Here is a 15,135-nt window from a genome sequence, read left to right on the forward strand (position 1 = left end):
CTAAGAATTCGGAAATTAAGGATCTGGATCATGGGGGGGGGTTCTGCATTTCAAGAAGTTTTACATAGATATGCTTCACTGAAACAAAAAACATACCTGCAATTATTTTTCTACTTCATGAGGTGAACAATCAAAATCATGTTCAAACACATATGCTGAAAGTCTACCGAAAACATAATAAAAACTAACCTTCAGTTCACTAATAACACTTTGCACTAAAGCAAAGACTACATTATTAGAATCGTTGATATTAATATAGGTTGCAATCTTGCATAACTTGACACACGTTACAGCTGCTGCCTCTGTCAGTTGTCTACTGATGTTGTGGGGTATCAGGGCCTTCTTTAATTGATCGATAAATTGTTTTTTCTTAAAATGTCTTTGGGAACATGGGGCACCAGCGTCTGCATTCACAATTTCTTCTAATACTTTCTGTTGAAAATAAATTATTTATTTAGTGAGTCTATGTAAATATATATATATGTGTGTGTGTAAATCACAAAAAATAAACACCTGATTAAAAATGTGACAGTGTCAGACCACGGAGGAAAATTGAAACAGAAATTTCCTTAAGTACTTTCGTATATTAATACATCTTCAGAAGGACTCCTTCAGAAGAAGGACTTCAAAAGGACTCCTTCTGAAGATGTAAAGGTAACTGCAGAAGGCCTACTGGCCCATACATCATTATGTTATTACATGGTTTAATTACTGTAACTTACTGGCGAGAGGACTAGAAGCATAATCTGCAGAGGCCAAACAGCTGCTTTCCGCTTATTGTTCTCTGCAAAGCTGTCAAGGTGTTCAAACATTACCTCACAGCACTTCGCTAGTTCTTCATTTCTTCGTTTCTGAAATTATGAAATATTCAGCCTAAATCTTAAATTACTATAAGACACCCATTTCATACATATAAAATTACAAACAGGTTTTACAGACTATCACAGCTAAAAAGGCCATGTCATCACACACAGAGATCACACTAACGTGATGCATCAAATGAACAAATCCTTTTACCCTGTCGTAGCTCAGTCGATTAAGGCAGTGTCTGGGATGCTCCCGGACGCAGGTTCGAATCCTCGTCATGGCCCTTGTGGATTTGTTCATAAGGCCATGTCATATTTCATCTATAACCCCCTAAAGTGGAACTGTGATCAAAGGTGCCTCTCTAGTTGTATTGTGTCCTGAGGAATAGTCACCAACCCAAGGAACAGAAGAGTTTGACAAAACGACAGCTGTTGGAAATAAACATCAACCGAGGTTGATAGAAAGTATACAGTATGCAAGCCATTGGTGAGATTTTGAAAGTATTCATTGAAAGTATTCGCAGTACAGGAAGTCAAAAAGCTCCAAGGTGAGAGTAGGCATCCATCCTCCCCAGCAAATCAAACTTGTAGAACAAGAAAGCCAAGAAGTCCCTCTGGATAGTGAGGTAGCTGTCGATCCAAAGAAACAAGAATGTATAGGCCCAGAAGGCTCTAGTGAAGATGGGAATATGGAGGCGAGAGCACACAGCTCCCCTGGACTGTCACCCAGCTGTACCTGTAGAATTTCTAGCAACAGATGGTAAACTAGAAAAGTAGTTGACATCAATCACTGTGCAACCATGAAATGCAGTCTTTGCAAAAAGGGCAGGGATAGCAAAGAACATCATAGCTTTATGCGAGGGATCATATTACACTTAAATAATGACACACTGACCTGCAAATCGGCAAACTCATTCGGGTATGTGTCCATCCAATTCCATATTGCTTTTTCCATCGAGTTCATCAAGACTATTTGAGCATTTTTTCTTAAACAACGGAATTTCTGAATAGTTTCTGAAACACCAAAGAAACAATAAGTTAGAATGCAGCACATGAAAAAACATAATGTATACATGCAAACCAAGGGCTCCTTGTATTATAAAAATAAATAGGTAAGCTCTCATTACTATAACTAAAGAAACAGTGATCAACATTTTAATATTATAACCTTAGCTCAACATCATTAAATAAGACAGTTACTGAACAATTACTGCACTTACCATTTAAGAGTTTGATGAGTCTAATGACATCTACATTAATGTGTTGTATTAATTCTATATCAGTAAAATCTGGAGTTTCATCTGTATTGCTTGTACTTAATTCTTGTAACCTGCATAAAGATACAAAGGTATAATCAGGGACAAATTGAACATGAAAGAGTACTGCAAATCCAAATCATACGCTAAGAAGGTCTGGAAATTATGATGTTCACCACTCGGCTTTTTCAACATACATGGATATAGCCTTTCCACAGAAGAACAAGAAAGTAAAAGTTGGAGACTAAATTCAAGCTAGCACTCATACACACTTATGTACTAAAATTCTCAAAGGTATTGATTAAAAGCTATGAGGAGGACAGTGGGAAACGTTGGCTGACGTACAACTTTAACCCAAGCAGATGTTACTAAATGAAAACAGAGGTAGCAAACCAGGTACGTACAGTATAGTACATGGTCAGAAGTTTCAGTCTCAATTTATACTTAAGTTATACCATATCTCAAATAAAGTTGTACTGCGTATACAGTACCTTACTGAAAATAATTTATACCTTGAAAGATTTTTCTTACAGTATTTTAAAATAAAATATACTTCATGTTAGTAGCATTAAACATTTACAGGTATTTACTAATAAAATACAGTACAGTACTTAGAAAATGCAAAATGCATGTTGTATTACTGGATTCTAGAAACAAAATTGCATTATACATAACTATATTTACACGTTGAATAAGAGAGATTTTTCACATAAGACTATATTAACCATTAAAGTGCGGTTATCGTCATACACTGATTCACGGGATAATGTGGTTACAATACATTGACCTTAACTACTGTATTATTGTCTGGTTTTATACCAGTGATGCTAATATGGATAAACAGTACTGTACTGCAATAGCTCTAAGTGGATGTAGTAGAGTTTACCATGACCCATGAAAAACTATCGTTTCCACGATTGCTAATGAGGTAAATGTGGTTATTATTGGAAATATTACTATGCCAATGTGGTAATCATTATATAAAATTACATTATAATTACACGAGATGTATCTTGATTATATTCATATGGTTTTCATAAAACTATATGATTGTAAAGAAGTACACAGGTGAAGCAATCATCATATGTTCATAATAATAATATAAATTACAGAAGGCCTATTGGCCCATATGAGGCAGTTTCTATTTATATCCACCCAAACTTATTCATATACAGGCCTATTCATAGAAGGCCTTTGGCCCATATTTATATCCACCCAAACTTATTCATATGTTATGTTGATGTTAGGCAAGGAAGCAAATGAGATATATGTCAAGTTTTGTGAAATATATAATGAAGGCACAAAAAAAATTTATATGAAAACTGATGCAGAACTAGACAGTATGATTGGTTCACCAGAAATAGTGAGAGGGCCAGAGACCAAAGACACAAAAATGGAATCAATATAAGAGGCGGCCAAACCCCCAAACATACCAGTAAATACAAAGAAGCAAGAAACAACTACAAGGCAGTGAGACGAGACACAAAGAAATTTTGAGAAAAGAATACCATTCAAATGTCAAATAGAACTAGGCCTAGTCCATAAATTCATTAAACTGGGAAACGGGTTCACAGAAAATACAATGAAAATGTGTGAAACACTAAACAAACAGTTCCAAAGTGTAGGTGCAAAATGGAATTTTTCGGAGAACCAGACACACTAAGAATTCCAGAGAACAACACATGTTGTATTCCTATGTAACAACATAGGAGACACATGGGGGATGTCTAGAGACCAAGTGGAAAAACTGCTCAAGGAGCTAAGTAGGAACAGGTGGCACACAGAGTTTCACTTCGGTTCTGAGAGAATGCACACTTGAGCACAGCATTCCACTTCAATTGATTTTTCGTTCATCTCTGTGTACAGGAGTCTTAGCAAATACATAGAAAGAGGCTAACATAGTTGCAATCTGCAAAACTGGCAGCAGGGAAGATTTCCCTTAATTATAGACCTGTATCATTGATGATAGTAGTAGTCAAAATATCGGAAAAAATAATTAAGATCAAATGGGTTCTTGCAAATAATTAAAATCAAAAGTTCTTGCACCAGTAATGTTCATTGTCTACATAAATGATCTACCAGATCTGTATGCTAATGATGCTAAGATACTAATTAAGATAAGAAATTGACACAATTGTCATGCCCTTCAAGAAGATCTGGACAAGATATGTGCATGAAGCACCCCTAGGCAAATTGAGTTTAATGTAAATAAGTGTGATGTTAGGGAATGTGGAGATACAAATTGAAGTAAAAAGATCTCATAAAATGTGATGCATTGTAGGGATGCCCTACAGTATTAGTGCTCTAAGCTCTGGGGAGTTACTGAGGATGCCAGCCCAGAAATAATTCTCATAATCTACAGCAAAAATCCTCATTCAGTTATATCATAGATACTTGTTCTTTACATGCAATGATAAACACTAAAAAGTAAAAACAAGCACACAAGTACAATTAAATTACTTGCCTGACTGATATTCTATTGAAGACAGCAGAAAAGTTGTTTACACTGAGAGCAAAGAGAACTTTTGATGCTAAGTTCTTGAGTTGAACTACCATAGGATTATCATTTGGTAAATCTGAAAACAAAAAACTAATTATCAGCATATTCTAACATATGGTTTACAATTAATATACTGCATTGTATTGAATAGTTAGCTTTCTGCTTACAGTGTAATATCTGATTATCCAAATCATTGTTTATCAGACTACAAGATAAATTGAACAAAACCTGATGCAAACATAGTATTGCCTCCAGGTTATACAAGATGATTATCCGGATAAGCTAGGAATGATCAGATAATCACACATGAGGCATCAGCCTATCTTCATTATGATGGTGATAAATGTAAAAGTAAAGCAGTATTCAAATACTGTAACACAATAATAATTAAATATGAATAATGTTGATATTGACATATTAACAACTATTAATTATTAGAAATGACAGAAGAAAACTATTAAGTTTGCAATCAGATCTTAAACTACTACACAGGACGAAACAAATCATGACTCGACCTATGGTACTTTATCACTATTTCTAAGCCATTGCTTCCTTAGACAATATGCCTGTTCCTGTTATAGACAGAACCAGCCACAGCCAAGGCAATGTCAACATTAACACCATGTTGTAGTACAGTGGTCTACATTCTCAACTGAAAACTGACGATTAGTTCCAGCTCTTGCGCCTGTTATCAAGCACTGACTGTATTCAAATACATTACCAACAGGCAGTATAGTACAACTCAAGATATACATTTAGTTCGAACTTCCAAAATGTGGAAACATACTAACCAATAAACTGGCAGGTCTCCCTCAGTAGAAGCTTAACATTCATTGCTTCATCTCTTGTGGTATCTTTGGGCTGGGAGGACAGACACTTCTCTAGAGTGTCCAACACAATTAGTAGCGACTCGTAGTAGTTTTTCTCAAAATCTGGGCCATGCGGCCGCTGGAATGAGAACAGAAAAAACTTATCTTGAATTATCACAAGGAAAAATTTGAGCATTGGGCGTAATGAAATACTTCTTTCTTGGTAGTGCCTTGGAAGCTCTAGATTGTGGCAGTGTCCACCCTCAGGACACTTAAGATTACACTAGAGTCCCAAAAGGCCTCCTGCAGTTTTTAACATTCTTATGATCTTATTTGGGGTATAAATAGCTGCTGCCTCATATGGGCCAACAGGCCTACTGCAGTTCACTTTATTCTTATATTCTTATTTCCCTAATCACTGGGAGGATGACACTGAGTGGAATGTCTTTCTAAATGTCCTCAGTGATCCCCACACAGTCTCACACATGCAAGATCATTTTCACCTATAGGTGGGCAGGGAAGGGTTTTGGTGATAAACAGAGTGTAGGTGCTGTGACAGTGGGGGCTCACCCATGTAATGAATTGCAATGGATGTATAAGCCCAAATAATGCATAATATATATAAGCCCAAACAGTATATAATCTTCCACACATGAAGATCGATGGAGAACTGCAAAGATTCTGTATCACCCCTGGAGCCATTTATTTGGGCGAGAAAAATGGCTAGGAATGAAGTAGAGTTTGGAAACAAACAAAGAAACAAAAAACAGGTCTGGAAACCAGGGGGTTGACTGTCTACATGGGTGGACTGACAACAGTCATTGTAACAAACTAGGCTGTTGTAAGAATTATCCAGAGTGGTTTATCGACAAAAGAGTCGATACCACTCTGGATAATTCTTACAACAGCCTAGTTTGTTACATCATAATAATACTGTGGCTCACAAAATCCCTCACTTTTGCCATTATTTGCAATAGCTTCTGGACTGAGAGATAGATAAATAATTTTCCACTGACCCAGATGAGATGTAGTGCATCCATCACAAACACCTGATAAATTTTATATCATCACATATAAAGGGAGCTTGTAGTTCCAAGCAGAAGTAAACTAGTCCATCTCTGTGAGAATTAACATGTAGCATATTCACTGAAAAAATGCCACATCCACCTCCTATTTCATTCCAATAGGAATGAAATAGGAGGTGGGGCATTCAAACCCCCTGAAACACCCAAGTATCCCTGGACAAAACACTCCGAAAGGCATGCATCTGTTCCCCCACATCAGTGGTGCAACCATGAAAAGGCTGACAAGACCAATTGCAGATATTCTAATCGGACTTTGGGGGGGGACCATTATAAGAGCCTAGCATTGTGACATTGTCCTAGTGGTCTAAATAGTTTCTGGCTCAAGAAGCATTCAAGGGGGTTCTCGGCTCAGACAATAAGTTATAAACAGGATAAAGAATACAAGGTTACAGAACAAAGGTATCTTAAACATCCGTTTCAAATCAGTTTTTCACAGTGAAAAATGTCACTATGCTTACTTAAGATAAAGGAATTCAGACATTAACAGAAAAAACAGTTGGTCAGAATCTCCATATGAAACCAAATTTCATTTCAAACAATAAATTTACCTACTAAATATAGTAAATACTGATTATGCTTATGAAGATTATGCAGTAAATATAACAAAAAACAAATTTAATATTGTATTATTTTAAAAATATTTTAATTAGTATTTTAAGTTATATAAGTTACATTATAGCTCACACAAAATTATCCCATTACCAAAAGAAAGCAATTGTTCTAAATATAAACAGGAAAGTTACTGTAGTCCTCGTCACTAGAGGACTAATCGAATATACTATATTTGACCTCTCTATACAGCCTTCAAGCCTTTAGTGTGTCCTTGGAAATGACAGTGTCCTCCTGCCCATTTATGTGTCATACATCATCTCCAGCCCCATGTGCCCCTTCACTGACATACCATTTCGTTGACTTTTTGTAGAATCTTATAAAGGCCTGAGATAACTAGTGAAAATTTGTATCTGCTGATCTGGATGAGGCACTCCTTGTTCTGCTCCACATTGAACCTTGAGTGTTGTGTCTGTGGGCCTGTCCGGCACGGCAACTGAAACGTCAACATGGGAAATTACATAAATACTGTAACTAATTCTATATAAATAAGATTCTCACTTAATACTGAGCATTTACTAAACCATTAGTTATTTTTCTCCAGTTTTATAATAATATACAAATATTATACAAATGATGAATGATTTTATTAAACGTGCACAATAATTACAATATAAAGTGTCTTAGAACAATGTTAACAGTAAAAGATTAGATATGTAGTCCTAGCTTGAACTACAAGCAGCATGAGAACAATAAACATACAGGCACGTAACAGTGCTTTAAGTGGTATACACGGCAGTGTATTTAAATTTTAACTAACCGAGAACAGGTGAGAACAGCTTGAGCTACCTCATACCTTTGTTTGTATTTATACCTCAATAAAGTTATTTCAGTATTGAGGTAGAGGTGTGTGTATTGAAAAAGAGGAATGTGCACTAAGGTAAAGGTCTGTGTACTGAGGTAGAGGAATGTGTATTGAGGTAATGTGCATTACCTTGCGATTATCTTGTGATGATTTCGGGCTCAATGTTCCAGCGGCCCAGTCCTTGGCCAGGCCTCCTGGTTGCTGGCCTGATCGACCAGGCTAACAGCTGTTAGCTGTTGAACAGCCTGTCCAAACATCAGGCTGTCAGCTACTCACAGCTTGATGTATGAATCACAGCCTGGTTGATCAGGTATCCTTTGAAGGTGTTCATCAAGTTCTCTTGAATACTGTGAGGGGTCGGCCAGTTATGCCACTTACGTGTAGTGGAAGCATGTTAAAAAGTCTCGGGCCTCTGATATTGATAGTTCTTTCTCTCTCTCAGTACTTATTGCATCTCTGGTTTTCAACGGGGGTATTCTGCACATCTTGCAACCCGTTCTCGCAAATTCATAAAGCCAATATTGACTTATTAACTACGTGCATAGGTGATATACTAAACATAATAGATACCCTTAAAAAGATTCATAGAAAACACCAACCTTACCTAACCTTGTTAGTATCTTAAGATAAGCATCTTATTGCTTCGTAATTACAATTATTACTTAACCTATACCTATTATAGGTTAGGTAATAATTGTAATTACGAAGCAATAAGATGCTTATCTTAAGATACTAACAAGGTTAGGTAAGGTCGGTGTTTTCTATGAATCTTTTTAAGGGTATCTATTATGTTAAGTATGTCACCTATGCACATATTTAATAAGTCAATATTGACTTATTAAATTTGCGAGAACGGGTTGCATCTTGCCATGCCTTCTGGTCTCATGTGGTGTTATTTCTGTGTGCAAGTTTGTGACCAGCCCCTCTACTATTTTCCATGTGTAAATTATTATGTCTCCCTCCTGCCTGCACTCTTAGAGAATACAGATTTAGGCATTTTAGTCAGTCCCAATAGTGTGGATCTTTTACTGAGTGGATTCTAGCAGTAAAGGATCTCTGCATGCTCTCCAGGTCAGCAATTTCTCCAGCTTTGAAAGGGTCTGTCATTGTGCAATAGTATTCCACTCTAGAGAGCACTAGCATCATGAAAAGTATCATCATTGGTATAGCATCTCTTAGTTTGAAAGGTTCTTATTATCCAACCTGTCATTTTTCTTACAATTGTGACGGCCACTTTATTGCGTTCTTTAAAGGTAAGGTCTTCCGACATGAGTACTGTACACCCAAATCCTTTGCATTGCTTTTTCATTCATGGTATGATTTGACCGAGTTTTGTACAGGGTTTCCATTTTTATATTTTTATTTTTTTCTGTAGCACAGGAGCTGGAACTTATCTTCATTAAATACTATATTTTCTGTAGCCCATTGGAAGGTAAGGTAATTATTAAAAGAAGGCACCAAACCAGGGAGCCCATTGGAAGACCTGATTTATGTCTGGAGGTTTGCTCCCTGTTGTCTACTCTCGTAAAAGTCTGTGTCATCTGTAAAGGATGATATGGAACTATACTGTAGTTTGTGTCCTTGTCTATGTCCAATATGAGGATGAGAAAAAGTACTGGAGCAAGCACAGTACCCTGGGGGACTGAGCTCTTCAGGGTTGATGGTCCGGATTTTATTTTGTTGACTATTACACATTGGGTTCTGTTAGTCAAGAAATTGTAGATCCATATGCCTAATTTTTTCCCGTAATTCCTTTAGAATGCATTTTATATGCAACAACACCATGGTCATATTTGCCAAAGGCTTTGAGGTAGAGGAATGTACATCGAGGTAGAGGAATGTGCATCGAGGTAAAGGAATGTATACTAAGGTAATGGAATGTGTACTAAGGTAAAGGAATATGTATTGAGGTACTGTAGATGAATGTGCACAGAGACAGAAGTATGTGTACAGAGGTAGAGGATTTCATGTTGAAGTGAGGGGGTGTGTGAGGTAGGAGAGATGACTAAACCAGACACCAGAAGAGGAGACGATGACGTTTTGGTTCGTCTTGGATCATTATCAAGTAGATTGTGGTCCAGGACGGATCAAAACATCGTCGCCTCTTCATCTTCTGGTATGTGGTTTGGTTATCATATCTTCAACCACGTTACTGTAACTTGATTGCTCTTCTTAATCCCAAGAGTAAGAAAACAGTTAGAAGCATAGAAATCTTATGCTATAAGATCAACAATGCAGTCATATTTAACTATACGTACTGCATATGTATGTACTGTATATATATATATATGCATGTATTGTATGTGTATGTATTACAAGATCAAGGCTCTAAACAAACTATATTTATGGAATTTAGGAATATTAATTTAGTAAGACATTTGTTAGTTCAACGAACAAGGTGGGGCTTAAGACTCCTTGAGTACTGGGAGTACTCAGTGTGCAGGTTAGAATCATCTTCATGGCTCCTACTAAATTTTCTCATTGATACATCACAAGAATGTGATGTATCAATTTTAACATGTACTTGAGTGCCTGGTTGCACCATTTCCACTTTTGTAGCCTTAAAATAGTGTAGAAGACTCTTGGTTCCTTAGATAATCTTTTAGCCATCATAGAAATTTACCACCTACAGTATCCTGGGTATTACAGTTAATTCATGCAGAATAACGTCTTTGTAATATCAATGGCATTTATGAAGTTACGAAATGTAATATATATTTGTGCCACCTAACACCATGGACATTGAAAATGGTTGATGCAGCTGTGAACATTTTTACCTTATGTAAAACTATTACTATCAAGTGACATACTCTCTAATTCCATTTAACAATTTATTGAGCACCATTCCCTCAAATGTTCTACAAGTGCAATCGGTCAGTGAGATGAGACAAAAAGTAAGTTGGCTAAGTACTGGAACAGTGAGGCAGCTAGTTCATGAGACAAGTAGTTGCCCAGTGACAACTCTCACTGAACAATTGTATAATTGGATTGCTGGGTACATGATGTAATAGTTTATCATAGGTGAAATGTCTTCATCAGGAACAGTGTTACAATGGAAGGCAGGGGCAGCAGAGCCTGGCTGAGGCAGGGGGGGCAGCAGAGCCTGGCTGAGGCAGGGGAGGCAGCAGGGCCTGGCTAAGGCAGTGGGCAGCAGAGCCTGGCTAAGGCAGGGGGCAGCAGAGCCTGGCTAAGGCAGGGGGCAGCAGAGCCTGGCTAAGGCAGGGGCGCAGCAGAGCCTGGCTGAGGCAGGGGGGCAGCAGAGCCTGGCTGAGGTAGGGGGGCAGCAGAGCCTGGCTGAGGTAGGGGGCAGCAGAGCCTGGCTGAGGTAGGGGGGCAGCAGAGCCTGGCTGAGGTAGGGGGGCAGCAGAGCCTGGCTGAGGTAGGGGGGCAGCAGAGCCTGGCTGAGGCAGGGGGGCAGCAGAGCCTGGCTGAGGCAGGGGGGCAGCAGAGCCTGGCTGAGGCAGGGGGGCAGCAGAGCCTGGCTGAGGTAGGGGGGCAGCAGGGTCTGGCTGAGGCAGGGGGGCAGCAGGGTCTGGCTGAGGCAGGGGGGCAGCAGGGTCTGGCTGAGGCAGGGGGCAGCAGGGCCTAGTCGAGGCAGGGGGGGTGGGCAGCAGGGCCTGGCTGAGGCAGGGGGGGGGCCAACAGGGCCTAGCTGAGGCAGGGGAGGGGCAGCAGGGCCTGACAAGACACGGGGCAGCAGGGCCTGGCTGAGGCAGGGAGGGCAGCAGGGCCTGGCTGAGGCAGGGAGGGCAGCAAGGAGGACAGCAGGACCTGGCTGAGGCAGGGAGGGCAGCAGAGGGCCTGGCTGAAGCAGGGGGCAGCAGAGGGCCTGGCTGAGGCAGGGAGGGCAGCAGAGGGCCTGGCTGAGGCAGGGAGGGCAGCAGAGGGCCTGGCTGAGGCAGAGGGGGCAGCAGAGGGCCTGGCTGAGGCAGAGAGGGCAGCAGAGGGCCTGGCTGAGGCAGAGGGGGCAGTAGAGGGCCTGGCTGAGGCAGAGGGGGCAGCAGAGGGCCTGGCTGAGGCAGAGAGAGCAGCAGAGGGCCTGGCTGAGGCAGGGAAGGCAGCAGAGGGCCTGGCTGAAGCAGGGAGGAGGCAGCAGAGGGCCTGACTGAGGCAGGGAGGGGGCAGCAGAGGGCCTGGCTGAGGCAGAGGGTGCAGCAGAGGGCCTGGCTGAGGCAGAGGGTGCAGCAGAGGGCCTGGCTGAGGCAGAGGGTGCAGCAGAGGGCCTGGCTGAGGCAGAGGGTGCAGCAGAGGGCCTGGCTGAGGCAGGGAGGGGGCAGCAGAGGGCCTGGCTGAGGCAGGGAGGGGGCAGCAGAGGGCCTGGCTGAGGCAGGGAGGGGGCAGCAGAGGGCCTGGCTGAGGCAGGGAGGGGGCAGCAGAGGGCCTGGCTGAGGCAGGGAGGGGGCAGCAGAGGGCCTGGCTGAGGCAGGGAGGGGCAGCAGAGGGCCTGACTGAGGCAGAGGGGGCAGCAGAGGGCCTGGCTGAGGCAGAGGGGGCAGCAGAGGACCTGGCTGAGGCAGGGATGGGGCAGCAGAGGGCCTGAGGCAGAGGGTGCAGCAGAGGGCCTGACTGAGGCAGAGAGGGCAGCAGAGGGCCTGACTGAGGCAGAGAGGGCAGCAGAGGGCCTGGCTGAGGCAGGGATGGGGCAGCAGAGGGCCTGACTGAGGCAGAGGGTGCAGCAGAGGGCCTGACTGAGGCAGAGGGTGCAGCAGAGGGCCTGACTGAGGCAGAGGGTGCAGCAGAGGGCCTGACTGAGGCAGAGGGTGCAGCAGAGGGCCTGACTGAGGCAGAGAGGGCAGCAGAGGGCCTGACTGAGGCAGAGAGGGCAGCAGAGGGCCTGACTGAGGCAGAGAGGGCAGCAGAGGGCCTGACTGAGGCAGAGAGGGCAGCAGAGGGCCTGGCTGAGGCAGAGGGTGCAGCAGAGGGCCTGGCTGAAGCAGGGAGGGTGCAGCAGAGGGCCTGGCTGAAGCAGGGAGGGGGCAGCAGAGGGCCTGGCTGATGGTGCTATAGTCATAGAAGGCGTAAATTACCTTGCTGAAGCAACCTTGCTTTTTTCCCCCACCCCTCCCCCTCGCCTAGCCCAAACCACCACCATATTTCCTCCCCCCAACCCACCCCATCCATCAGGCACTCCTCATACGTATTACGGAGGTAAGGCATTAAAAAAAAATTAAAAAAAAGGGGGGTAGTTGCGTTCATTCATAGAGGCAGGTCGGCGATCAATAGCTCCCTCCCAATCCCATTCATTCTATCAAAACAAAACACAAAGTTGTCTTGTGAGGCGAGACAGGCGCCCACGGGCCCCTCACCGGCCCTCAATCTTCACTCACCTGTTCTTCGAATCTTATTATAAGCGCTGATACCCATTCTACAGGCTTTTGAGTTGCCATGCTGGAGAAATTTGAATAGAACATAGAGACAGTCGGGTATACGATCACTTCGCCACCGCCATATTGAACCACTGGCGACGTCACGGGTGGGCGGGGCATGCGTCCAGGCGGCAGGTTTGAATCACATACACCTGTCACTCTCTCACTCTCTCTCCCACATGTGTCACGCTAGCCTGCCACACCTGTCATCACACCATTCCCGACGACTTCCACACCTGTGACTAAGCCTTTTAAACCTGTGACCCCCATCCCTCCACACATGTGATACTATTCCATCAAAACTGTGACCCCATCCTTCCACACTTGTGATCCTATCCCTTCAAACCTGTGACTCCATCCCTCCACACCTGTGATCATATCCCTTTAAACCTGTGACTCCATCCCTCCGCACACCTGTGATCCTATCCCTTCATACCCGTGATCCCATCCCTCCACACCTGTGATCCTATATAGGATCACAGGTGTGGAGGGATGTCAACTTGTCATATATATATATATATATATATATATATATATATATATATATATATATGACACGTTGTTTGTAAAACAAAACAGTTTAGTTTTATGACAAACAAGATTTACACAAACTAAAATACTCAAACGCATCAGGTGAGGATGGAATTCAATCCAGAGTCATAAAGAAACTATAGCAGAGGAACTATGCCTACTGTCGAAACTATTTTTCAGTTTCTGAACCAAAGAATAGTACATATAGATTGGAAATTTACCCGAGGGCCACTAATCCTAGTGGCCTCGACGAGGACAGGAAGCCAGAAGCTTGTCAAAAGTCCCCTCCCCTCCATTTGCTATGATGATTTTTTCCATCTGGGTTTTAAAATTTAACAGGTCTTTGCAGATATGGTTTCGGTGGGTAGGCGGTTCGATGGGTTAATAACCCTGTGGGTGAAATAGCATCTCCTGTTCTTATTCCTACATTGTGGCTTGAGCTTGAAACCGTTGCTCCTTGTTTGTGTTACATCTGAAGAAAATATCCGGATCAACATCCTCTAACTTGTTCAGTATTTTAAGTTTCAATGAAATCCACCCTGTCATGCTTGGTTTACAGTGTAGTTTGCTCTGTGGCCTTCAAGCGTTCCTGATACAAGAGATGACTTATCTCTGGAATGACGTTTGTTGCCCGGTGTTGCACTTTCTCCAAAACAGCTGTGTCCTTCTGAAAAGGAGGTCTCCTTGCTTGGATACAGTAATCCAAATGGGGGCGCAACAGAGATTTACACAGTTGAACCATTGCCTTCTTTCCCTTATAGTAAAATATGTAAATGTCCCCCTTATTTTCATAAAAGGGGGAAAAACTCGGCAGAAAACTACCGTCCGATCAGTTTAACATCACACATCTGCAAGCTCACGAAGAGAATCCTAAGGGAGGGCACCATTCACTATCTTTCAGTGAACAATCTTGTAAAAAGCGACACATGTTTTTGTTAAAAATAGATCCTGCCTTACAAACCTGCTCACAGTTTTGGAAACGGTCACCAGCTACTTAGGCAAAGGACTTCCAGTGGATGTAGTTTACATGGATTTTGCAAAAGCTTTCTATAAGGAACGACGTGAAAGACTGGCAAGGAAATTACAAGCACATGGAATAAATAGTAGAATACTAGAATGGATAAAACAGTGGTTAAAACAAAGAGTATCATGCTAAATGGACATGAATCTGACAAGAAATGTGGTATGTGGGGTACCACAGGGATCCATTTTGGGGCCAACTCTCTCTGTCATATACATCAATCAGATGAGAATATTACCCGATTTACAAACCACATCAAATTAAATCATTTGCAGATGACACTAAGATCACTAAGAGGTAAATTGAGGAATGAAAATTATATTGCAGTCTTACAAAGAGATTTACAT

The 15,135-nt window shown here is 41.9% G+C and overlaps 1 protein-coding gene across 1 annotated transcript in view; it reads right to left on the reverse strand.

Annotated features, from left to right (window-relative positions):
- The window catches only part of Nf1 (neurofibromin 1), a 139,288-nt gene extending 125,912 nt beyond the window's left edge, over positions 1-13,376 (reverse strand). Inside the window, 8 exon segments of the mRNA XM_045740650.2 lie at positions 190-432; positions 723-851; positions 1,702-1,820; positions 2,027-2,136; positions 4,527-4,638; positions 5,354-5,510; positions 7,358-7,501; positions 13,198-13,376. Coding sequence (XP_045596606.2) covers positions 190-432; positions 723-851; positions 1,702-1,820; positions 2,027-2,136; positions 4,527-4,638; positions 5,354-5,510; positions 7,358-7,501; positions 13,198-13,356 — 1,173 coding nt within the window. The 5' untranslated portion in view covers positions 13,357-13,376.
- Positions 13,377-15,135: the final 1,759 nt, after the last annotated feature.

Source organism: Procambarus clarkii, chromosome 13 (assembly GCF_040958095.1).
Source record: "Procambarus clarkii isolate CNS0578487 chromosome 13, FALCON_Pclarkii_2.0, whole genome shotgun sequence".
In the NCBI taxonomy this organism is placed as follows: domain Eukaryota; kingdom Metazoa; phylum Arthropoda; class Malacostraca; order Decapoda; family Cambaridae; genus Procambarus; species Procambarus clarkii.